The 26,058-nt window shown below is 35.9% G+C and overlaps 1 protein-coding gene across 9 annotated transcripts in view; it reads left to right on the top strand.

The window, feature by feature from the left end:
- PAN3 (poly(A) specific ribonuclease subunit PAN3) overlaps window positions 1–26,058 on the top strand; it is a 118,909-nt gene that overhangs the window by 43,999 nt on the left and 48,852 nt on the right. For all 9 annotated transcript variants that reach the window (XM_057532589.1, XM_057532592.1, XM_057532591.1 and 6 more), the window contains one exon: window positions 8,946–9,096. In XM_057532589.1, the coding sequence (XP_057388572.1) occupies window positions 8,946–9,096 (151 nt within the window). The remainder of the gene's footprint in view (window positions 1–8,945; window positions 9,097–26,058) is intronic.

Genomic DNA, 26,058 nt, shown 5'->3' with positions numbered 1-26,058 from the left:
CTAGTCTTAACTAATAAAGCTTAAAAGCAAGACCTGAAAGAATCAGACTAATTTTTAATCAGTTTAATGACAATGGAGAACAAAGCTCAAGAATATTTATAGCAATAAAAATATATCTAGGACTTCCCTGGTGGCACAGTGGTTAACAATCCGCCTACCAAGGCAGGGGATACGGGTTCAAGCCCTGGTCCAGGAAGATCCCACATGCTGCAGAGCAACGAAGCCTGTGCGCCACAACTACTGAAGCCTGCACACCTAGAGCCTGAGCTCCACAAGAGAAGCCACCGCAATGAGAAGCCTGAGCACTGCAACAAAGAATAGCCCCCGCTCACCACAACTAGAGAAAGCCTGCGTGCAGCAGTGAAGACCCAACACAGCCAAGAATAAATAAATAAAAAGTAAATAAATGTATTAAAAATAAAGAAAAAAAACACAAGGCATCCATATATCTATATCTATATCTATCTATCTATCTATCTATCTATCTATCTATATATATATATATATATCTAGCACCCAAAAAGATAAAAGTGACACTATTTGGCATTTGATCAAAAATTACCAGCCATGCAAAGAAGTAGGAAAATATGACCCATAAGGAGAAGAAAATGTAATCAATTATAATATATAAATAGTATATAAGAACATCAAAAGAGTTATTATAACAATATTCCATGTGTTCAGGAAACTAGGGGAAAGATTAAACATGTTAGTACAGACAAGGAAGACCTATTAAAAAATCCAAATCAGACTTCTAAAATTTAAAACTACTTTGTCTGAAATGAAAAGTATTGGATGGGATTAATGACAGATTAGACATTGCATCAGAAAAGATTAGTGAACTTGAAGACATAGTGATAGAAACTATCCAAAAAATAGAGAAAAAGTGAGCCGGTTGAAAATTGATGGTGGAAAGAGAAAAATGAGATAACTTGAAGCAGCCTAACACACTTGTATTTTTAGTCGCTGAAGCAGGGTGGGGGAAAGGCGCACAGAAAAAATATTTTAAGAAACAGTGGGCAAATATTTTCCAAATTGGATGAAAACTGTAAGCCCACAGATCCAGGAGCTCAATGAACACAAGCACAAAAGAAACATGGGGGGGAAAATACTGCACCAAGGCACACCAGATAAACAGCCAGAGGGAAAAATATTCATTTTTGAGGAACGAAGATGTAAGTGATAGCATATTTCTTGTTGGAAACAGTACAAGCCAGAAGACAGTGTAACAATAACTTTAAAATATAGGAAGAGGAAAAAAATGTCAACTTAGAATTCCGTTCTTGGGAAAAATGCAAGACTGTAATCCATTGAGTGCATTTAAAGACTTGTGAAATTTTGAATAAAATGTGCAGTTTAGTTAAACTTATTGCACCAATGTTAATTTTATGGTTTTGAAGATATACTCTAGTTATGTAAGATGATATCTTTGGGGAAAGATGGTGAAGGATACTACTACTTGTGAATTTTAAATTACTTCAAAATTATATTTTTTTAAAAAAGCAAAATATACACCTTTTTAAACATACAAGAGTTGAAAGGATTCATGTGCAGTATATGTGTACTTAATAGATATTAAAGAAAGTACTTCAGGCAGAAGGAAGAAAATACCTTATGGATCTATACAAAGAAATGAAGAACACTGGAAACAGTAACTACATGAGTAAATATAAGAAACTTTCCCCCTTATTCTGTAAGTCTCTTTGAAAGATAATTGACGGTTGAAAGCAAAAACGGTAATAGTGTGTTGTTGGGTTTATAGCATATGTAGAAATAAAATATATGACGATAATAGCACAAAGTCTGGGAGGAGAGAAATGGAAGTATAATATTGTGAGCTTGTTACACTATATCTGAAGTAGTTTAAAATTCAGTGGTAGTTGGTGTTACGGACTGAATTGTGTCTTCCTCAAATTCATTAAAAAATATATATATATGACTGTATATGGAAGTGAGCTTTTAAAGATTTAATTAAGGCTAAATGTGGTTGTAAGGATGGACCCTAATCCAATATGATTGGTGTCCTTAGAAGAAGATGAAGAAATACCAAGGTTGCACACAAACACAGAGAAAAGGCCTGTTGCTGTGAGGACACAGTGAGAGGATGGCTTTCTGCAAGCCAAGGAGAGAGGCCTCAGGAGAAACCAACCCTCTTGGCTCCTTGATCTTGGGCTCTCACCTTCTAGAACTGTGAGAAAATATGTTTCCATTGTTTAAGCCAGGGGTCCCCAACCCCTGGGCTGCAGAACGGTATTGGTCTGCGGCCTGTTAGGTACCGGGCCTCACAGCAGGAGGTGAGCGGCGGGCAAGTGAGCGAAGCTTCATCTGCCGCTACCCGTTGGTCACATTACCGCCTGAATCATCCCCCTGCCTCCCCCTGTCTGGAAAAATTGTTTTCCACGTTACCGGTCCCTGGTGCCAAAAAGGTTGGGGACCGCTGGTTTAAGCCACTCAGTGTGTGGTATTTTATTATGGCTCTAGCAGACTAAGATAGTCAGTGATAAGTTAAATATACGTACTATAAAACCTAAGATAATCACTACAGTAACAGAACAGAGAGAGTTATAGCTAACAAGCCAAGAGAGGAGGTAAAATGAAAATTTTAAAAATCATTTAATCCTAGAGAAGGCAGAAAACAGAAAAGGAGACCAAAGAACAGGTGGAAGAAATGGAAAACAAGTAACAACATGGTAGATAGATTTAAACCTGAACTTATCAGTAATCACATTAAATATAAGTCCTCTGGACATCCTAATAAAAAGGCAGAGATTTTCAAATTGGATTAAAGAAAAAGAGCAAACTCTAACTATATGAAGCTGACAAGAAACCTGCTTTAAACATAAACACGAAAATAGATTAAAAGTTATACCATGCACTAGTCAAAAGAAAGCTGGCATAGCTATATTCATGTCAGAAAAAGTAGATTTCAGAGCAGAGAATATGACCAGGAATACAGAAGGTCATTTGATAAAGGTAAAGGGAACAGTTCGTTAGGAGCATAGATACGCCATTTTTAACTGTTTATGCACCTAAAAACAGAGTTAAAATATATGAGACAAAAGCTAGTAGAATTGCAAGGAGAAATAGACGGTGATACGGATTTCAGTACTCCTCTCTCAATAATAGAAGAGGAAGAAAATCAGTAAGGAGATGGGAGGCCTGAGCAGCTCTGGTAGTTTACTCGTAGAGCCCTGTGCCCCACAGCAACCACATGAATACTCTTTTCAAGTTCACATAGAAATTGGTCACCAAGACAGACCAATTCTGGGTCTTGAAAGAAGTCTCAATAAATTTAAAAGGGTACAAGTCATACAAATGTGTTCTCCGACCACAAGAGAATTAAATTAGAAACCAGTAACAGATCTTTGGAGAATCCTCAAGTATTCAGAGACTGAATAACACACTTCTGACTTACTCATGTGTCAAAGAGGGATTAGAAAGGGAGACTTGAAAGTATTTTGAACTGAATGAAAATGAAACATGCCAACAGTTGTGGGATGCCGCTAAATCAGTAATCAGATGGAAATTTATAGCACTAAATGCCTGTATTAGAAAAGGAGAAAAGTTCCCAAATCAGTGATCTCAGCTTCTATGTTAAGAAACTAGAAAAAGAAGAAAGAATTAAACCCAAAGAAAGCATAAGAAGGATTAATCTTAATGATGCAAAGTGAAAGAAGCTAGTAAAAAACTCAGCACCTACATATGTATGTAAGATTCATTTATATTAAATTCTAGAAAATACAGACTAGTCTATAGTGACAAAAAGCTTATCGGTTGTTGCCTGGAGTCCAAAGCAGTGGAGCAGAGAGGAACAGGAGGGAGGGATTTCATTCAGGCTTGTGGAAACTTTTGGGCATGATGAAGGTAGTCATTTTCTTGATATGGGTAGTGGTTTCATGGTGGTCTACCTATGTCAAGAGTTATCAAAGCTTACATTTAAATATGTACAATTTATTATATGTCAATTATATCTAGATAAAGCTGTTCAAAAAAATTTACCAGGTCATTCATGTTTCATTCAGGGAGTAGAAAGATTACTGATAGCAGCTTATGAAGCTATTAAGAGGTAAAGCAAGTTGAGCTCATTACAAGAAGCTTTACTAAGGAGGGTATTTTATGGTTTTATGAGGTTACTGTGTGATTTTAAAAAGCCTGACCAATATTCAGGAACAGCAGTGATTCCTCAGTCATTCATCACATCACCTTAAGACAACTTTCTTTTTCTTACAGACCTTTTGGCATATTTGCAATGAAATATTACATAATATTTTGTTTTGTGTTTTTATTCAGTATAAACCTCTTCCTGTCATTCTACCTAATTAAAAATTAATGGCTGAACTTTTAATTTTGTTTCACTGTTTATTAAATTAGTCCCTTAATTTATGGGACTAATTTATTGTGTTCTTAATAAGTACTCTTGATTGTAGTGGAGTCCAGCAGAGTGTTAAATTCTGAATTAGACTTTAAAAGTAACAGTTTCCATGAAATAATGTGATAGTAGAAAAGCATAAAGTTGTATTAATCTTGAGCTAGAAACCTCATCAGAAAATTACTTCATTTGTAAAAAAAAAAAACCTTTATCAGTCATTGGTAAAATAGGAAACACTATCATTTCGGTTGGTTGGGATGTCTGAATTGAAACATTAATTATTATTTCATTTAAAATATAATGATAGGGGCTTCCCTGGTGGCGCAGTGGTTGAGAATCTGCCTGCTAATGCAGGGGACACGGGTTCGAGCCCTGGTCTGGGAAGATCCCACATGCCACGGAGCAACTGGGCCCGTGAGCCACAATTGCTGAGCCTGCGCGTCTGGAGCCTGTGCCCCGCAACGGGAGGGGCCGCGATAGAGAAAGGCCCGCGCACCGCGATGAAGAGCGGTCCCCGCACCGCGATGAAGAGTGGCCCCCGCTTGCCGCAACTGGAGAAAGCCCTCGCACGAACCGAAGACCCAATACAGACAAAAATAATAAACAAATAAATAAATAAATAAATAAAAGAAAATCCTTTAAAAAAAAAATATATAATGATAATAATTACAACAGTGCTTTTTAAGCTAAAGGCCAGGACTCTTGACTTAGTATATTTCTGTCTGGAGGGTACAGATAGGAATCATATCCAAATGTTGGGGGATGATGTCGGTTTGAAGAACTCACTAAATAAAATGCACTTGGTTCTTTTGGTTGTGAAAGCTGAGGTGTAAATTTAAGTGTGTGAGAACCTAAAACTCTATTTTTATTGATAACTTCTCACAGAGTGAATGTCTGCTATTTGACATAAACATTGATTTTTTTCCCAAATGTACATTTAGAGCTGTTTAAGATATGAATGAAAATTAGGACTTAAAGTATGAATAGAGGGCTTCCTTGGTGGCACAGTGGTTAAGAATCTGCCTGCCAATGCAGGGGACACGGGTTCGAGCCCTGGTCCGGGAAGATCCCACATTGCTGCGGAGCAGCTAAGCCCGTGCGCCACAACTACTGAGCCTGCGCTTTAGAGCTTGCGAGCCACAGGTACTGAAGCCTGCACGCCTAGAGACCGTGCTCTGCAGCAAGAGAAGCCACCACAATGAGAAGCCCGCACACTGCAACGAAGAGTAGCCCCCGCTCGCCGCAACTAGAGAAAGCCTGCACACAGCAACAAAGACCCAACGCAGCCAAAAATAAATAAAGTATGAATAGAAATTAGAAATTATGAATAGAAATATAATTATATGTATGTTAGAAAACCCACAAATTTAATATTATAGGAACATATTTAGAGAGTTATGATGGGATTATCTAATTCATAAGGTTGGAGTAATAAAACTTTGATGTTCTTTTTCACTATTCCTTTTCTCATTTATTGCATTCTCTTTAGTGTTGTTGAAGTTAGACAAATTTATATAACCTAAGTCCTTGACTCTTCTTTCTAGATATAACCTTCACCTCCTAAAGCTAAAATAAATTGTTTATTTTCTTTTTCTTTTTTTAAAAACTTAATTAATTTATTTTTGGCTGTGTTGGGTCTTCTTTGCTGCGCGCGGGCTTTCTCTAGTTGTGACGAGCAGGGGCTACTCCTGCGGTGCGCGGGCTTCTCGTTGCGGTGGCTTCTCTTGTAGCGGAGCACAGGCTCTAGGCGTGTGGGCTTAAGTAGTTGTGGCTCGTGGGCTCTAGAGCACAGGCTCAGTAGTTGTGACTCGCGGGCTCTAGAGCGCAGACTTAGTAGTTGTGGCGCACGGGCTTAGTTGCTCTGTGGCATGTGGGATCTTCCCGGACCAGGGCTCGAACATGTGTCCCCTGCATTGGCAGGCAGATTCTTAACCACTGTGACAGCAGGGAAGTCCCAATCGTTTATTTTCTGATGAACAGAGATTTCATTTTAATGTGATACTGGTTTTAGTTACCAGTTTTGCCTTATCTATCTCTAAAAAAGTATTCTTTTTAACATGTTAAAGGTGTGTGCCTATTGCTATTTTGTTGCTTTATAAAACCCTTATATATGTTACAAACCAGTTATATTAAAGTGGTTTTAAGAATGCATCTTTTTATTATAGTTCTTATTTTAACTAATTTTATCATGAGAAAGTATTCTCATTATTATAATTTCTCATTATTTAAGTATTTTTGATAGTTCTCTAATCTGGTTAGAGGAATTTATATTAACTGCTAATAATAGTAGCTCTACTCTCTTATTCCTAGATTTTGTTTTTTGTGTTATACCTACTATGTAATTCTTTTTTCTGCCATTTAAATCCTTTAACCTTTTCTCTCGTCTCAAATAAACTCATCTGAAATAAAACAAACTCTCTAACCACCCAGTCAAGGGAAATGCCTTGCCATCTTAAATCAGGAAAAAAAATGGAGGAAGGGGTTTAGGCCCTTCTTTTCACTTCTTAATTAAAATTCATTGCTGGTAGGTTTTTTGCATCTGTGGTTGTTGAATCCCTAAAAGTTGCAGTTTAGTGTATACATTTTCATAGTTAATTTTAATAACTTCTATCATAATAAATTTGAAGGACCTTTATAATTTGTTATAATGGCATTTTATATATAATTTATTTGGGGGAGGTAGAATAGGTTTTCCCCTCCTTTTTCTCCTTTATAGGATCCCTTAAAAATAGTCTTTCAGACTAATTTAAAATAGATTTGATTTAGAGAAACTCAGCTTTGAAATCAAAAGTCTCTTATTCATGGTAAATGTAAGGTATAAATGAAATGGAAACGGGGTGATAGTTGTTTCTCGGGATTAGATTAGATTAATTTCTTTGTCTAAATTTGCTGTCTTTTAGTAATCTTGTAATCCTGAAGTCTCCATCTCTCCTAGGCGTTTTGAACTCTTTTACCAAGTTATCTGATTGATTTTATCTTGACTTTCATCTTCTAAAACAGATTCAGCATTAACTAGTACACACTGATTTAGCTCTGAAGTGATCCTCTTGGTAACCATTTGTTCTTTTATAACTAGGGATTACTACGTCAATAAAATGCGTTGGCTTATTTTCTACTCCAGAAATTAAGGAATTGGCCGTACTTTTAAAGAAGATGCCAGTGTTTTAAATTTGGAAGGTTTTAAAATAGACACATAAGTGACAGAAGAGGACTTTTTTTTTTCTCTTTGGAAAATATGTTTTGGTTCAGGCTGGATTCTTTTTTTTCTTCAGAATTTTATGTCTTAGATACGGCAGTAAAAGAGGTTCTCTGTACATCTAGTATATTGTAGTTAAGCGCAGGTTAACATTTTTTCTATATTTTATTACTTTGCATTTAATTTTAGCTGGAATGTAACTAGTAAAATATCATTTGTTTTAGAGTTTAAAATTAGGTTAGCCTCTTGACTTGCTATTTTCCAAATCTAATATTTTGAACTCTAACCTAGCAGTTTACAATGTCATTCATATCAAATAGGGAAGTTGTTTTTGGATTGTACAGTAATTAGTCCATCTTTTTATTTTATGCCTTCTATGGAAATATTTTTCCATTTTAATGATCAGTTCTAAAATACTTAAGGTGATTAAATTTTTGCATCATGATTTAGTGTATTTTAAACTTAGCTTATATGTATACAGAAAATGTGGGCTGAAGTATGAACATACTAAATTATCTCTTTGGTCGACCCTTTTGGAAGTTGAATTCAAATATCAATATGTTGAATCTTCATTATACTTAAGCATGTAGGTCACAATTTCAGAAAAATATTTAGGATGTTCATTTTTTCCACATGGACAAAATATAGACCATTTGTGAAATTGAATTGCAGTCTTATAATGTGCTAGCCATTCTTACAGGCAAAGGTACCGTGCCACTTGACTAGATAAAAGGTGGCATTGTACAACTGGGAGGAAATTTTTTTCATGTAATCTCATAGTAAAATGTTTTTTAATATAACAAGTTACATGAATACTTAGCAGACATTGGAGCCTCTATTATGTTTTTCTTATATCTTGAGTCCTCTCGTGTGTTTGCCTTGTGTTTAAGTGCTTTTCTCGTCTTCACTGTTATTTAAATACGTGGTACCATATTATTGGGGAAATGTCTTAAGTGCTTATAAAGAAGGAAGTGATTAATTTTGGAATAAAGGCAGTTTTGACCTTTATCCTGGTAGAAGTGGTTTAAAGACATTAAATTTGAAACTTGTTGACTCAGTTTTGAGGCAGTTTCAACCTCCCAGTTCTCTAAAATGTGTTAGGATAGTTTGGTAATGATGTATATTTGACAATAAAGGCAAATTTTCATGTTCTGAAGTTAAATTCTGCAAATGAAATGATTAAAACCCTCAAATTTGGTGAAAATTTTTCTTCAAGAAATTTAATTATCCCACCCCAAAATATGAAAACTAAAAAACACTGTAAATCCTTTCAATAAAATATTTTACTCGTAAATAGAGCACTGTGGAATAATGCCTAGTAGATTCAGTGTCTTTTTGGGCTTAAAATGTGTTAACTTACTATATTTGATTTTTAAATAGACACCAAATCCTACTGCAAGCGAGTTTATTCCCAAAGGAGGATCAACCTCCAGGCTCAGTAACGCGTCCCAGGCACATGCGTCTGCCTTCTCTCAAGTGTTCTCTCACCCATCCTTGGGGACTTCTGCTGCTGCTGCTGGATTAGCCCCAGGTAAGTTGAGTAACTGTTTCCAGTGAGTTCCAGATAGCAAGTCTCTAAGCACATTTGCTGGTAGTTTACCAGACCTGAAATTGTATTCTTCAGTGAGTCATATTTGAACACATTATGAGTTTTATGTTCTAGGTTTTGGTACCATAGACCAAATGTGTAGTTGAAAATTTTAAAGCAAAATTTAAATATGAACAAAAATTAAATATAAGGGTGTTTAAAAGCATAAAAATAAATTTAAAGGAGAAAATGGTTATTGAGAAAAAAGTCTATCTGGGCCATAGTATCTCCTTATTTTTTAAAGTTCATGGTAATGCTCTTTCACTCAGAAACTTCTGTAAGAGCGTCAGGGTCCTCCTTTTGAAATAAATTTCTAAAAAATAATTTGTATCATTTTAAATAAAAGTTTAGATGTATTGCCTTTCAGGTGTTTGATTATAAATCTGTAGCAGTAATTCAAATTGGGTAAAGTATTATAAACAATGGTAGGAAAGAAATGTGAAATATTAGGGGTCATTGAGGTAGGGAAGACAGTACATCTCAACACTTTCTTCCAAGTTTACCTAAAATGGCAGAAGAAGAATTTGAAGAAATGCACTTATACCTCAGGGATCCTGAGGCATAGTTCAGAGTAACCCTTTGAGAACCCTATCTTCTTAGAAGTTCCCCTCTTTTATCTAAAAATTCATGCAGATTTTGTATTCTGCTTTCTAACATAAACACATATCAAAATATGAAAGTTTTCTTAGATAATTAACATCACCCATTCCTACTGCTGTGTACCTTAATTAGACAAGTAATGTATGCAGGATTATATTGAATTCATAGTAAGTGCTGAGCAGGTTGTCTTGTGTCTGAGAAATGGTTGAGCTACCCACCCAGATTATGTTTCTAGAACCTGTACTGGAAAATCATCACTTGGTCCTGAATGTTTAAAAAAACAGAAACAAAAGGAAATTTACATACATTAAATGAAGCCAAAAGATCTATCTAGATCAGCCTGGAACTAATACTGCTTCCAGGGCTTAATCTAATCAGTAATGGTGATAAATCATTGGTTTTGATATTGATATTGAAATCAAGGACCTTTTTGGGAAGAAGAATGAGAGAAGATAATGATAACTTTATGGAACAGAGCATCCGGTTTAGTGTATAAAGTATCAGGTGTATTCAGAGGCTTAATAACCTTTTGTTGCCAAGGATTTTATCAACGCCTACTTACTTCCCCTCACCTCTCCCTCCTCCCCTTCTCTCCCGCCTTCTTTCCCTCTCTCCATCTCATTCTCCCTCCCTCCCTTCCCACTCATCTCCCACTCATCCTCCCCCACCCCAATGAGCAGTTGATCATTTTATTAACTAAACATAAGCAAGAATTACATACCTTTCTGGTGAAACTTTTAAGATAATTTTGTGTGGAGGGCCTTGAGATATACCTTGCAACTCCTTCCCCCTTACTTGTCCCTTTACCTTTTTTCCTACTTTGGCTCTTTTCAGGTTCAGTTAAATTTGTAAACATTTTCCATTCTTCCCTAGAGAGCAGTGTCAGAATTGAATATCCCTGGTAGCCTTAAAGTTTTACTTGTAATATGTAAGTAATATGCTGCTATGATTTTCTCCCATTGAGGTGTGTTCACATTGTTTACATGAGCATAATCTACATGTCAGCTGTACATCTGAACTTTCTTAGGGATTGTCCAGACTGCAGAGCAGTGTTTATAAAGCATCCACAGTAACGAAACCCATGCGGGCAGTCAGAACCCTTTGGCTTTCTTAATTAAGCACCAATTGATTTTGGCCTAACAGCACATTTTCCCTTGTCTCATAAGTAAATATTTTGTTCACATCTTTGATCAGACTAGTTCAGGTTAAAAGATGGGCTTTTTAAATACTGGAGGAGTTAAAAATGTCAAAGGGAATTTTAGATATTGAAAACATTTAATTACAAAATCCGTTAATGCTGTGGTATTTGTTTAAGGTTTCCAGTTGTTATTAACTTGTGTGTAGGTAGGTGTTTCATTGGTCCCAATTGGATTTCACAACCTAAATTTAGGATGAAATGAATTAATTTAAAACTATTTACTCTTCTTCTACATAGCTCTAACATTAAAGTGGTCATTCTGCTTCCTATTAATGAAAGTAATTACTGTCTGGAACCATTGGAAATAGGTCAGTATATTATATTAAATGTATTCCTGAATTCTTTATACCAACTACTTGAAAATTGTTCTTTATTCAAATGGCAATCAACGAGGCTAAAATATTTTCCAAAAATACTGGAGTGATTAATGGTTTTGCATTTATTATTTCTCCATATTTTCTTCTTTTAGTTAATGGCTTAACACTCTGTGGAGATGAGCAAAGGAAAACAAAATTAAGTCTGTGTACTTTCAGAAAAACATTTTATCCCTTCAGTGTCTTCCATTACTTCTTACCCATAAATATTTTTTTCAAGGCCTAGGAGAGGTTCTTGGTATTTTCACTTTAAGACTGTAGAATAAGAAAGGTCATAGAAGTTTATTTACCTGCCTTAGTGGTGATTTAACTGATCTTTTTAATCCTCCTTGTCTACTGTAGGTGTAACCTAGTGATAATTTTCAGTTATAAAGTTTCATTTTCTCTTTTTTTCAACTTCTATTCCAGAAATTATTACCCTTGAAAATATGTCAAATTACTGTTTTCCTAAACTATATGAAACCTTAAATATTTTGGCACTCAGATGTAAACTAGAGTAATGTCATTTTCATTATATGTGAAAAAATACATATTTAAATATATCCTTCGACCAAAAATGTAAAACTATTTGAGCAAAGTTGAGTAGATGTTAAGATTTTGTATTTCCTCAGATCGTAAGGAAGAAAAACGTAATGCATGGAACAAAGTGGATCTTGAGTGAATCAGGTTCCTCTAAAACTTGATCACTTTAAAAACATGATTTGTATTTTAAAAAAGTTGTAATGCAAGAAGTAAAACTTTATACAAAAATTATTTGAATTTAAATAGCTAATTGGGTTTAAAAGGTATTTGAAAGTGTTAAATATATGCAGCACATGTTAAGTTTCCATTGACTTGTATATACATTTTATTTTATTTTAAGAAATGAAAGAGCTATAGGTTTAGTTGTTTTCCGCACATTTAACCGGAGAACGATAGCTGTATTTCTAAGTGTCTTCTACGAAGGTAGTTATAAGAGTGAGTATTTGGGGTATGGCACTTAACTTGGGCTTAATTGTCTTTGAGAACCCCTACAATCTTATGCATATTTTTAATTTGTAAATACGCATTTTTCTCTGGTCACAGCTTTTATTATCCTCTTGGAGGGCCACAGCCTTCCAAAAGTTAAGAATTACTGGTTTAACACACTCTTAGCAAAATTTTATTTCCTGAGTGTGATATGGTAACAATACCTTTAAAGTAATGTATAAAGATATATTTTTCTAATAGGTCTAGCTTTAGGCAGACATTTTTGGAATAGCCTTTAGAAATGAAAATATGACTATACTAAGTATGTGAAAAGACAGCTTATACTTTAATTTTTTGTGCCATGAAAAATAATTTTATCACGAGAACTAATTGCTGAATGGTTTTCTATCAGAATTTTTCCTGAGAGTATTTTGATGTGGTAGTAGACTTGGTAAGCTAAGTCTTGGTGTACTTTAAGTTCAATTACCTCAGTCTTGGCCACAGTCTGTTTGAAGGTGATTCTAAGAGAGGTAGCGTACGTTTCTGGGTAGTGTTCTAATATGTCATCTGGTGGTTTAACGCACAGTTGTGACTCAGGAATTGAGCATCTCTCGTTCTGCTTGATTGTGTGTGTACGCTTGGGAGAGGTGGAGGGGAGTTCTTGAATTTGGAGATGCTGTCATTGATTTATAAATGAGAAAGAGAGCCATAAGTGACTCTTTAGTACTTTCAAATATTCATTCCTTCAAGATGAGAATGGTGCAGATTTTTGGACCATTAGTATATTTTACTGTAAATTATTATGGTAATCTCAGATGATTGATTTGATGAGAAGCATCTAATTATTATACTAAACCTATTATTATTAAGTAATTGTATTCCTTCATTAAAATTTAATCATAATATTTTAGAAAAATTTTGAAGTATATTTTTAGATCCAGTTTTTTGAAACACTTAATCGTTTCTTATATATTCCTGCGAGTGCCAAATTGATAGATAAAATTGGCTTATATTCTTTATTTTTTGGCTTGGGCAAGGTATGGGGAAAAAGAGGAAGGGAAAAGAAAAGGGAAAATTAATATTTATCCATCATTCTTGTTGAAAAATATTTAACTTTTAATATATATAATGTACTATTTAAAAATATTCTTATACTTCTAATGTTGAAAGGTGATCTTTTTTTTAAAGTTCTGTGCTAAAGAATAAAGTTCTCTGATTCTATGATGTTTTATATCATAATGAAGAAATGGAGGCTTCATTTATTTCAGTTGCATAGTAGTTGGCCAATGCGGTAATCTGACACTGGTCATTGGTCTAGGTGGAACCTTTAGGGTTTCCATGGTTCAGCCTTGTGCCAGTTTAGAGGTGGCATTCCTGAGAGATTATCATCTAGCTTCTGCTTTTTCACTTATAGCAATAAAGAATTAAGTAGCTAACCAAGGCAGCCCAGTGTACATTTTAATAGTTTGAATAAAAAAGAAAATTAGATCTTTTGTTGAACTAAACTCTGTCTTGTCTATCTTTTATCCATTAGTCCTAGGTCTTTTCCTTGAATAGAATAAATTAAAATCTTTCCTACATGATAGCCCTTTCAGTTGTTTTTTTAGACTAGTTGTATGTATGTGTGTGTCCATATAACTGATCTGTTTTTGACGCAAACAAGAGAGAGGGCAAACTGGGAAAATACTGTTAAAATTAATAAATTGTGTAAGTCAAAAATCAGGAACCTCTTGTAGGTCATAATGCTGTAACACTAGTGTGGGTAAAATTAAATCCTGAGATATGTCTACCTACCTGTATTACTACTCTGATATCCAGCTAAGGAGTGTATGTACCATTGGGAAAATAGGTTGCTAATGGATTGAAGCTATGGTTTTGCAGATGGTAAATATCTAAGTTCATATTTCAAATTTCTCTTTGTATTTTAGGCCCTACATATTAAAATCACTCAAGGCATAAAAACTATAAGCTATCATTTTAGATTATTTTATGTTTTACTAAGTAGTATAATTATTGAAAATAAAAATTATACAAAATACTTAGGTAATTCTAAAACATCTCCTTGTTTTATGTGATGTAACTCTAAACAGATTTTCCTTGTAATTATTTTTCATTAAATGAATTTTGTGGGACCGTCAAGTAATCCTACCATGAGTTTATTTTGATATTTCCATCTGAACTGGTTTCTCTGAATTATTTTTACCTTTAATAGCAACAGAGGTAGTTTACCATTAAAGTATTCTTCTGTTTTAAATGTCAGTCTACATTTCCTCAGCACATTACAAATTCCTTAAGAAGGGGCGGAGTCATTTCTTATCTAGCACAAATTCAGGCATGAAGAGGGTGCCTAATAAATGCTCATTTAACTAAGCTTCATTTTTATCTCAGAGAAAAATTTTTAATTGGTGGGTATCTCTTAATTACAGTGAATTTTAATGATCCTGTAAACATCTTTGAAGAACTCCTAAATACTGCAAGTGTTCAAGAGGGTGTAGGTGTATTGTCACATGAGGAACAGAAATATGCCTGTTGAAAGTTTAACTTTATCAGAACTAGAGTTGCTGTGTGTTTTGAGATGCTAAAACATTTTTAAAACCAGTCAAAACATTTGTATTATCTTTAAATTGCATGTTTCCATTTTTTGTAACTACTTTGTTTTTCAGGTATATTCAGCAGAATCACTCAAACATGTCCAGGTTTTCTAATTGGGGCTTGCTTGCTACATTAAAAAATAAAAGAAAACTTTATAGTTAAGGTCAGGGGTCCCTGAGGTTTTTGTGAAGAAGGCCTTTACCTTGCCCTGTAATGTTGAGCTCATCCTAGATGGGGGCTGCTCGGTGTATGCATGTTTATGGGTACAGATGGTGACGTCCCAGGGAAGGTTGCTAACAGTAGAGCTGTAGAGCCGTAACTGGGTTGGGCGTGCCTGCTGGCTGTATTTCCTTCCTGGTTGGGAATTTCAGGACACTGAGGCGAGACGTTAATGGCACGAGGGGCATGTGGCCGCCGCAGCTGGCTTGCAGACCTGCCAGGTAAGGCTTCAAGTAGCTGCCAGTGGATATTGTTCTGCTGGCTGGGGAATCCCTGGTGAGTGTGTCCTGTTAGGTTTGAGCGTTTCTATTGTGGACTTCCTGTCTCCATCTCATGTATTGGCTAACTTGTTCCTTAACTGAGAGGTAAGGGCTGGATGGGCGTGGGTAGGGGTTCCCTTCAACTGTAGGTTCAGTGATCTACAACTGTAGCAGCATCTCCTGCTGTTTAGGGGCTGCTTTCATTGGATCGTGACTTGATTGCCTTTGGAACATGGTACCAGTTCTTCTACTAAAGTAGCTATGTAGCTTTCAGCGTGCTGTTTGATCCCTGTGTTTTAGCATCTTCATTTCTATAAGAAGGTAATATTAGATAATTTTAAAAGTCTTTCTAATCTAAAATTGTATTGTTTTGTGACATGTTGATCAATAGGAGATAGATAGGTGCACTAAAAGGAGACAGAGATGAAAACAGTGATGAGAAGTAGCAAAAAGGAGAGAAGAGTTTGGTTTTTGTATTGATACTAGACTTAAAAAGGACTTTAAAAGGCATATGGACTTCCTTGACGTAGTATGTGTAAATAGAAAATCCTTTGTATTGCAGGTACAGATGAGGGGGGTTTTGTTTCAGCAGTGTAAGGTTAGGGTCTGGGGTGAATCAGAGTGTTGTAGAGGTCCTGAATGAACTGAGAGGCAGGGAGAGACAGCATGTATTAGTGAATGCCCAAGAACATTCTTCGTTCTCAGCTGGATGTGGAGAGTTAGAAGTCAGTCTTTTTATTTCCTTTGAGTCAAATAGGTTGAAACCTCCAGGGATCATTTTTTCTTTCACCTTTTGGCTCAGTGGTGCATTGTAGGTACTTAGTAGAGAGAGAATGTTTGTGTGGACAAAATTACTATGCTGTGTGTAACATGTCTAGATAGGCATGGTCCTCTAATTCTGTAGGAATGAATTGAATGGTGGCAGCCTCTTTTATTGAATTTTCCCTGATTCTTCTCAGCTTGACTAGTCATATTCATATGTGAAAGTCATCTTTTTTTCTTACTCTTTTTGCCTTTTGGATGTGCATTTACCCTACAGTAGGGCATGGGGCAGGGTCTTAGTAAAAGGAGAGGAATCAGAGAGATGTATCCCTTTAAAACCCCCAGTGCACACAGGCATGTAAAATCCAACCATGTATACTAGCAGAAACTCAGATGTGGACTACATGTTGATGGTGATAATATTTAGTTTTTGATTTTTTAGTCATGAATCTCTTACACATTGATATTCTGAAATGAGATGTTTTCTTATGATTTCATAAACATCTTCCCATATTTGAGGTGTGGTTATCCAGATTTTAGAATGGTATTCCTATAAATAATAACTAGTAACTAATAGTCCCTTTGGCGGGGGGGGGGTGTACCTTTTAGAAAACAGTACAGATCAATAGGATATTAATACAATTGTTGTCACCAAAATGCTCCCTAAGCCATAGTTACTATGGACCATAATCTTATTGCCCACTGTTGTGATGTGGTAGGCTAAACTGCTGAAACATGGAGATCCAAAATGTAGTGGCTTCACATGACAAAAATTTATTTCTTGCTTTTTCAACAGTCCAGGACAGATTTTTCAGGTTGTCTGGGATCCTGTTCTCCATGTAGTTAATGACCCAGGTCAACGGGCTTCTAGGCATCTCTCCAGTCAGCTGGAAGGGGGAAAGCATGGAGGAGCCTGAGTGGGAAGTTGTTATGGACAAACCTGGAAATTGTCTGCAAAGTTTCTCCAACCATGACTGTCCACCAAAATCCAGACTTTCATCTTTTTAAGCAGCTGGCCTACATGTTCCAGTCTTCTTTGGATGCAGAATTTTAAGTTGACCCTGGTTATCTCATATAAATACATTTTGGGGCATTATCTTATTTGCATCTTTTGTATCTACTTTAAAGAAATCACCAAAACAGCTACAGTAACTGATTCATCTAGCATCATGGAAAATGAAGCTTTCCATCATACTTGAATTTTTGGATATAAGAAGCTTTATGGCTTTCATTGTCAAAACTTTATATTCTCAGCAATTTTTCAAAGAAAGATTTCCAAAATTTGTAGTTTCTGTTGCTTCACACAGAATTAACTTTTCTTTTATGACTCATGCTCAGTTTGATGTGCTTCAAGTGATTATAGTGAACCAGAATACAGTTGCTACTTTTTAGGTAACAAGAGTTTGAAGAGCAGTTTGCTTCAGTGTTACATAATTACTTGGATTCTTCACCCTTTCCATTGTCCTCCTACCTCAATTAGATAATAACTCCTTGGAGGTAATTTCTCTTGCTCTCTGAGTCTATTAAAGTGCCTGAATGTAGTACCTTGAATGGACATACCGAGACAAGTTTATTTGAACCATGTTATTGAGTTCTTACTGGCTTTTTATTGGTGACTCTGTCGTGCTGTTAGTATTCCTGTCTCTAGGACAGTGGTTCTCGAGTCTGTCAGAATCACCTGGAGTACCTGTTAAAACCCAGCACTCCCTGGGTCCCATCCGCAGAGCGGCTGGTTTTGTAGGTCTGTCTGGGTGAGCCAGGGAATTTCCTTTTCTAATGGTTTCCAGGGGATGCTGCTGACTTTTCCAGGGACTCCATTTTGAGAACTACTGCTCTGCTCAATGCTCTGTGCTGCCTTCTCTCCTCTTTCTTCTTGCAACCCTTTTCTTCTCCTAATCTGCTGCTTTCTTTAAATAAGAAAAAGACTTTGAGTCAAGGACTTGAATTGTTGCCTGTGAATAAGGTGCATGGGGCTTTAAATTATTCTTTGGCTGAGGCTGATTTCGCTTTTCTGGTTCCAGTCTGTGTTCTGAGTAACTGAAGTTATCAGATAAGTAACCATTGAATTAATTGTTACAGGGGTTCCTGAAGCTCAGCCAAGATCACAAATACCGTTTAAGTGAAACCAGGCCACAGGGATTTCCTTTACCTTAGTAATGCTCATGGGACACACATAATGTAAATCAATTATTGATACATCTCATAAATTTTTCAGAATGTCTGAAAAATGCAGAGCATACGTACCGTGGCTGTTTAAAATATTAAACCTCATGGATCTAGAACTAGTAGTCAGATATCTTTTATTTGCATGTTACGTTTTAGTATGTATGTTTTAAGATTTTTATGTAAAGGTCAGCTAAATTGTTATTAATGTTAAAGAAGTAAGAAGTGTTTATTGATTCAATAACATTTTTGAAGCCAGACTAATTTTTCTTGTTAATTTGTTACTAGCTTTTATTTGTTGGAAAGAAATTTAAAGTTAAAATTACATTGTTAACTAATATTAATCTTATTTTTTGTGACTATCTATAACTTTTTATAATCAGACATGGTTGTCTTAGAGTATGTTTATTGTTCATAAACAATACAACATAATTTATCAATGAATGAAGCATACCATTTAGTCATAAACGTTCACTGTCACTTGAGAAGAAAAATGGTTCTTTTGATCCAGAAGAGTTTGTTTGGTAGCTAACACCTGTCCTCCTCCCATTTTGTTTTGACTCTTTGTTTAAATAATGTACGTGTTATGATTTAAGAGATTGACACCATTGCAGAGACTATAGAAGATCCTATTAATTCAGATAATTTTGTCAAGTTTGGGGGCAAGCAGGTCACTGTTCTGTTTCTTCAAATATTATAGTGTTCCAAGTAAGTGACCTGACATACAGGCCAGAGGGTATAGTTCTTAAAGTTGTAATTCAGTTGTTTTTAAGACAGTTAAAAATCTGGACAAGTTATTCACATTTTTAGAGGTTTAGGTACTGTAGTTTACACATAATATTCTAACATTTGTTGAATTAATTAATGAAAACTCATATGGAAATGAGGCTCTTGATAGAGGTAAGGCTGAAGTTAGGCCCAATGGAGGATTACTGTGTGTAGACATGGAAAGCGAAATAGTTGTGCAGGCTGTGGTCTCCATCAAATATTGTGTACGAGTATGCGGCTGATACAACTTGGGTTAAACTCATAGTATGAACTGACAGTATTTACCTAAATTTGGTCAGTGAGATTAAATAAATTTTGTGAGGAAGCGTTAGGACACTTAATAGTTTTATTAATGCTTACAGTGTTTCTAATATCCAGGTAGTCCAAATACCTTTTATCACAGGTAGATATTCAACTAAAATGAAGTATGCTTATAGAAGTCAGTTGCTGAAATTCTCTAGATATTGAGGGAGAAGTCAGAGGTGGAATCTGAGTTGCATTTATATTGGTTAGGTCCACATGGCTTTTATTAAAGGTTATTTATATTTAAAAAAATAAGTAAAGAAAGCATTTTGGAGTGTGTTTGAAACTTATTTTTATTGTGTAATGTAATGAAGAGAGAATATTTGTACTTCTAATCAAATACAATTTTTAATAATTGAAATGTTACCGTAAATCAGTAAACATATTTTACTTTTTCTTTATATTTTTGTAAAAGTAATCACATTATGGCTTTCTAGTTGTCATTAGAATAAACTCCAAGTCCCTTACTATGGTATATAATCTGTGTCTTACATACCCCTCTAATCTCACCTTTTCACTCTTTCCATTGTGTGTTCAGTTCCAACCATACTGGTCTTCCTCAAATATGTCAAGCTCCTTTCTGGCTCATGTTCTTTGCATGTACTGTTTCACCTGTTCTTTCCATGGATGGTTCCTTCCGTTCTCTTAGGTGTCACTTACAAAGTGACTTAAAATGTCATTTACAGAGAAGGGCCTTTGACTAACGTAAAGGAAATTTCCCATCTTTTTTTTTTTTTTAATTTATTTATTTTTGGCTGCATTGGGTCTTCTTTGCTTCATGGGCTCAGTAGTTGTGGCTTGTGGGCTCCAGAGCACAGGCTCAGCAGCTGTGGCGCACGGGCCCAGTTGCTCCACGGCATGTTGGATCCTCCCAGACCAGGGCCCGAACCCGTGTCCCCTGCATTGGCAGGTGGATTCCTAACCACTGTGCCACCAGGGAAGCCCCACATCATTATTTTTCATGGTATTCTCCTGTTTACTTCCTTTTTAGAATTTACTACAATTTGAACTTGTATTTTTCTTTGTATTAGAATGAGTGGTCCTCTTCATGCCTATTGGAATATAAGCTCCCTTGTGGAAGGAACTATGTCTACATGCTTATTAAATATTTTTAGAATTAAAATAATTGAAAATGACTATTAAATGACTACCAGCTTTCTTTTCTTCATGGAGGACCTCCTCTGATATAAAATATGTATCCTATTTGAGAATATGTATTTGAAAATGGCCAGCAATTTTCCCATCTCTGTGCCTTCCTCTACTTGGAAGGCTCTTCAGTTTCTTGAGATCTTGCCTGTTTTTCATTGATTAGGTCAAATGCCTCTTTTTTTTTTTTTTTTTCTCCTCCCCCTTTCAAAGCCATTTCTACTTCTGAAGTCATTATTACTGTCTTCCATCTCTATGCTTCTATAATGTTTTCAGTATGTCTTAATATTTTTAAATTTTTGTATGTTTTATTTATTTCCTTCACTTAAAGTTAAATGCTTCTGGAAGCATTTTTATCATTTTATCCACTATTTGATCACACATGGAGACCTAGAGTAAACACTAAAATTGAAAAATTTTAAGCACTGTTGTGGGCTTTATGAGTAAAGTATGAACTTCATGAGATCAGAACTAGATCGTATTTCTTGAATTCCTGGAACCTTGCTCAGTGCCTGATCTCCTGCAGTGGTTCCAGTAAGCTTTCGTATGTAGTTGCAGATTAGCCTGTGGTGCTTTGCATATACGCCTTCCCCGTCCCCATGTAAGATTTACGAAGTCAGAAACCCCACATTTGGAGCACTGCCATTGTCTGTACGTTTGAAGATTTCACAGGAGATTCTGACATCTACCCTTTGAGAGAAAAAAAAAAGTTCAGAATTCCAAAAAATTTGTAGGAAGGTGAGATTTTATCTGATTCGAATGAGGTTATCCAGGATGAAGTTTCATGGAAAACCCATAAGATGGGTTTTAAAGGATAGATAGGATTTCTTTAAACATTTTTAACACAGACAGTTGAGAATCTGTGAAGTTTATTTTTTTTTCTGTTTGTTTTAACCAGTTTATTACCATAATAGAGAATTGTTTTCGCTCAGTTAGTGAACTTTCATAAAGTAATTCAGTCTGAGTTAGGTCAAGACTGAACAGATGTGAAGAGAACGTCAGGCGCAGTACCGAGCCATAGGCTTGGAGCAGGGTCCTGCTGGAACAGGCATTGCCCTTAAATGCTGATTGTAGGGGAGTCCACAGGGTTCGCCTGGAGGGACTAGGATAAGGCGAAGCTTTTTGCCAACTGGCACTTTGTTTTTTTTAGACAAACTATACATTGGTACCAGTGTGCAGTGATTCCACATGACAGTTTAAACTATTATCATTAATTAGCTCACATAGATGGTTCTGTTTCCCTACCTTAGGCTCTTGGTCACTGCTTTTGTTATGTGGAGTTTCTTTTTCATTTATATTTTCAAAGAAATATTTTTGAAGTTTGCCATTTGCGTGATGTGGAGAGCCACCATTCTGAAATATCAGAAGAGTGGAATTTTCTTTTCAAATTAAAATTGCTAGGCAAGTGAAAAAGGTTAGATTGGGCAGGAACTTGGAAAAATGAATGAAAAATGGCACTGAGATAAAATGTCATGTATTTGAAGTACCTGGTATCTCTTTCTTAAAATGTTACCAATTTTCTTTGCCATTAGCACCCCTGAGTTTGGCACAGTTTCTTTTTTTTTATTTTAACATCTTTATTGGAGTATAATTGCTTCACAATGGTGTGCTAGCTTCTGCTTTATAACAAAGTGAATCAGCTATACATGTACATACATCCCCATATCTCCTCCCTCTTGCGTCTCCCTCCCACCCTCCCTATCCCACCCCTCTAGGTGGTCACAAAGCGCCGAGCTGATCTCCCTGTGCTATGCGGCTGCTTCCCGCTAGCTATTTATTTACATTTGGTAGTGTATAGAAGTCCATGACACATTGTTTCTTGAGGGTTGTCAGGATGGGGGGAGAGGAGACAGGACTGGACAGCTGGCTGGGAGCACATGGATATCAGGCACCTGCAGCTCAGCAAGCATCAGAAACTTAAGACTTAATTACCATTTCTGCCCCTAGAGGACCTGTGAGCCAGGAATACCAAAGCTTAATTAGAGTTTAGAGAACAGTGGTTTTCAAACATTTTTTTTAAAGCAGCAGAACTCTTGTGAAGCCTGTGTGCAGTCCCCAAATCTAAAATTATATAAAGCAGATAAAACTGGCATTTACAGGGTCAGGTTTATTAAACTTACTCATGAAGCTATTCAGTGAGTATAGCAAGTCTATGTGGTATTATGTCAAACCCAGTAATTTGAAATCGGTGGGTGAAGGACAGTAATTAGTCTTACATTCCTGTCTCCTTTTCTGTATTTTCTGTCATATAGTAACATAAAAATCATGATTCACGTGAATAAGTTGTGTACCCATTTGTTCAATTTTCTCTGAGTGCATGTGCATTTAAATAAAGATTATTGCAGTCACTGCCTTCCTAATAAAAGATCCATGTATATACAGAGGGGTGACGGGAGAGAGGCTTTATTCTGAGCCTCCATGAGAATACCCTAACCCAACACAAGCTAAGTATGTTGGTGATGATCTCTAGTATGTTAAAAAAGAATGCATGCTCATTTGGACCTGCATTTGTGATTTTATTGTTGATTTACTAAAAGTGAAGAAAACAGATGAAATTCAAATCAAGAATTTACAGAGCCCTGAAGCATTTCTGGAAGCTTAGGGTTCTGCTTAATGCAGATTGGAAACCACCGGCACAGAGCCCTGTTTCTTGATGGGAAGCAATCCACTGGTACTCAGGTTAAGGAAGCTGGGAGGGTTGCTGGCTTTCTCACCTGAACCACAGACTACAGGGAATGATTTGAGTGGCCATTCGGTGACTTCTCCCCGGATGGTTTATGACAGGTACCATTCATTATATACAGTGGGACTTAACTCTCCTTTCTCTGAGAGAGGCTGGGAAAATGAGGAACGAGTAAGGCTTTAAAACCAAACCAAAAAACCCCACAACCTGTCAGATGCTTATATTCAAAAGAGTAGTTTTCAAGACAGTGTGTAGTCACTACTAGTTTTGTCCTCCGTAAATCTGAGCTCTGAGGCACTGAGGTTCTTGGTGGAGAGTCAAGAATTTTCCATATTACAGCTTGGAAGCGACAAGGGAAAAGTTTTGATGAGCATTTCCCCCACACGAATAAATAAGGAATACATGTTTTAGAAAGGAAAGTTGTGCTGGCCACCCTCACGCCTCTCTCTGGAGGTGGTCTTGAGGAGTGTTCTTTCTGTGAAAAGCTGTTAGCCTCATGCGCCGGAAAGGACAAAATAATGTCTCTGAAAGTAGCTTGAGTTCTTTGGTTACCTTTCTTATGGAGGTTTTTCCCTCTTTGTTTCATAACAACGTATTTTTGTAGACAGAACCCCTAACTCATGAAATGCAAAGCCCCCCCCCGTTTTGTTGTGGTATATTTTGAGGCTCTAAGGCTGTACATGTTGATATTTTGGTTTTAGAAATAATAGGGAGGGCAGTTCACTCTTGCATGTCTTGAAACAGAACATGTTACTCTTTTTATCTTTTAATTCAGAATATTCTCTCTGACTAGTGAATATGAGGACCTTGCGTTTAGGGAATTAAGTAACATTTTACTAGTTTTTTATGTATGGCCATAAGCAAAGCTAGTGCCCTAGACATGTAGACTGCTTCGGGGTGGAAATATTTAATTCCCCCCACTCCACACACACACACGCATGCACGCACGCACGCACACGAAAGGCAGCTTTTCAAGGATTAAACAAAACAAAATAACAGCTTTGGCCCTTGAAATACTTTCCGTTTATAGTCCTTGCAAATTTCTTCTTGGATGAGAAACCCTATGGTGTGTGTGATAGCTTCTCTTGTAAGCTTTTTAGTTTTAACATTTCTTACTGTAACTGAGTGAAAGCTTTAACCAAGAACTGCCTATGGCATATAGATGCTTTCAGTTTATTGGCTACTCCTGTAGCTGAAAGGAAGTTGAACTATTTTTTTGGACCCATTAAGTTGTCCTTTCCACTTGGGTGTTGAAAGAGCTTATGAGCAGTAGCTGTTCTGATTTTTGTTGGTTGTTTTCTCTAGGGAACAAGCTACCCTCTGAGTCAGCCCTGGACTTGAAGATAAATCCTACAATTCATGAAACTGACTGATTCGACTAAAGGATGGATAGTTTGGGCAGCGTTGGACAGCTCTGAGGGGTCTGTTTGTTTAACTGAAGGGATTGTTGAGTTCAGCAACTTTTAATTCCCCTAATCATAAGGGGTTGCTGTTGTGAAAACAGGGTTTGTGAAGGAATCAGTTCTGGCAATTGACATCAGTATTCTTACTGACTTTGTTTTCATTTTATCACCACACTTAATGAAACAATTCTTTAAAGTGTAGAAATTTTACTGCTATTTGTTGCCAGCAAGAATTAGTATGCTCCTGAGAGGTCAGCGTGGGATTTTAGCAGTCTACTTATGAATCCGAGTTATCCTTTTTCCACATGGGGTTATAAACATTTCTCTCCAGTAAACCTTTTGGCATTTGGGTTGTTTCATCTTTGCAAAGGTAGTTTGCATTTGTGGCTTGCAACTTTTAGGATTAAATTGAACTTAACTTGATTAGTGTATATTTTACTAGATTAGTGAATAATTTTTATCGTGGCTTATGGCTAATATTGTGATTTTGATAATTAACAATTTTTACCTTAAAAGGTTACATTATTTTTTTAGTTTCAGTTTTCAAGGAAATGAGGATAATTTTAATGTTTAATTAAATGGATTTTTTAATATGAAACATGAGAGATTTAAGCTATAGAAAGGAAACTTTTCTTATCCTAATATTCTAGGCCATTACAAATTATGCAGGAATACTGTGGATTGTCTTTTTGGAGGCTTTTAAAAACAGGGTGTGGCATGATACAGGAAAATTCTTTGGCCAAAGGTATATACATCTGTGTGGTAACAAATAATTTTGTGGTTTAAGAGTTAAAGGGTTATAAATATATTAATTTTATTTTAATCATTTGAAAGTTAGTATGGTTTAAAATATATAGGAATAATGGGAATTTTACCTAGTCAATATTTGAGTTGATTATTGTTTAGGCTAGAAGTGGAAGTGATCATTCATCATGTCAGAATTTGGAAAATTGGGCTTAGACAAATGAGATTTTATACATTTCAGCTTTAGGTTCATTAGTTGCATGATTATTATTACCTTAAGCCTGGTACTTTTGATTAATAACAGTTTTAGCCAGTTTTGATAATTATCTACAAAGCTGAATTTGATTGAATGATGGAATTATTATGGGGAAAGAAGTAAAGACTGTAAAGACTAATATTATCTTAGCTTTTACTTCCTAATCCTGTTGCTTTTTGGATAGTGGTTTGTTTTATTTTGTACAGTCTATTTGAGGATTAGATCCACATTTAAAATATGAGCATGGCTATATGATGGTTGTCTCAGTTAAATCTTTATTTATGTCCACTTTTTAAAGTTTTCTGACCTGTGTTTGTGACTTAAAAGTGCTGGTAAAATGTCCCCAAAATAAAATTTAGTAAAATATTTACTTTTTTTTACTTAATGGCAACATCTTGACGGATTATTGCCATTTAGTCCCTGGATTCTTAGATGCCATATATTATAAAATGCATCCCATTAGTGTAATACTAGCCTTTGGCAGGG

This window comes from Balaenoptera acutorostrata, chromosome 18 (assembly GCF_949987535.1).
Source record: "Balaenoptera acutorostrata chromosome 18, mBalAcu1.1, whole genome shotgun sequence".
NCBI classification, from domain to species: Eukaryota; Metazoa; Chordata; class Mammalia; order Artiodactyla; family Balaenopteridae; genus Balaenoptera; species Balaenoptera acutorostrata.
The sequence above is the reverse complement of the archived record's forward strand: the minus strand, read 5'-3'. Positions and strand labels throughout refer to the sequence as shown.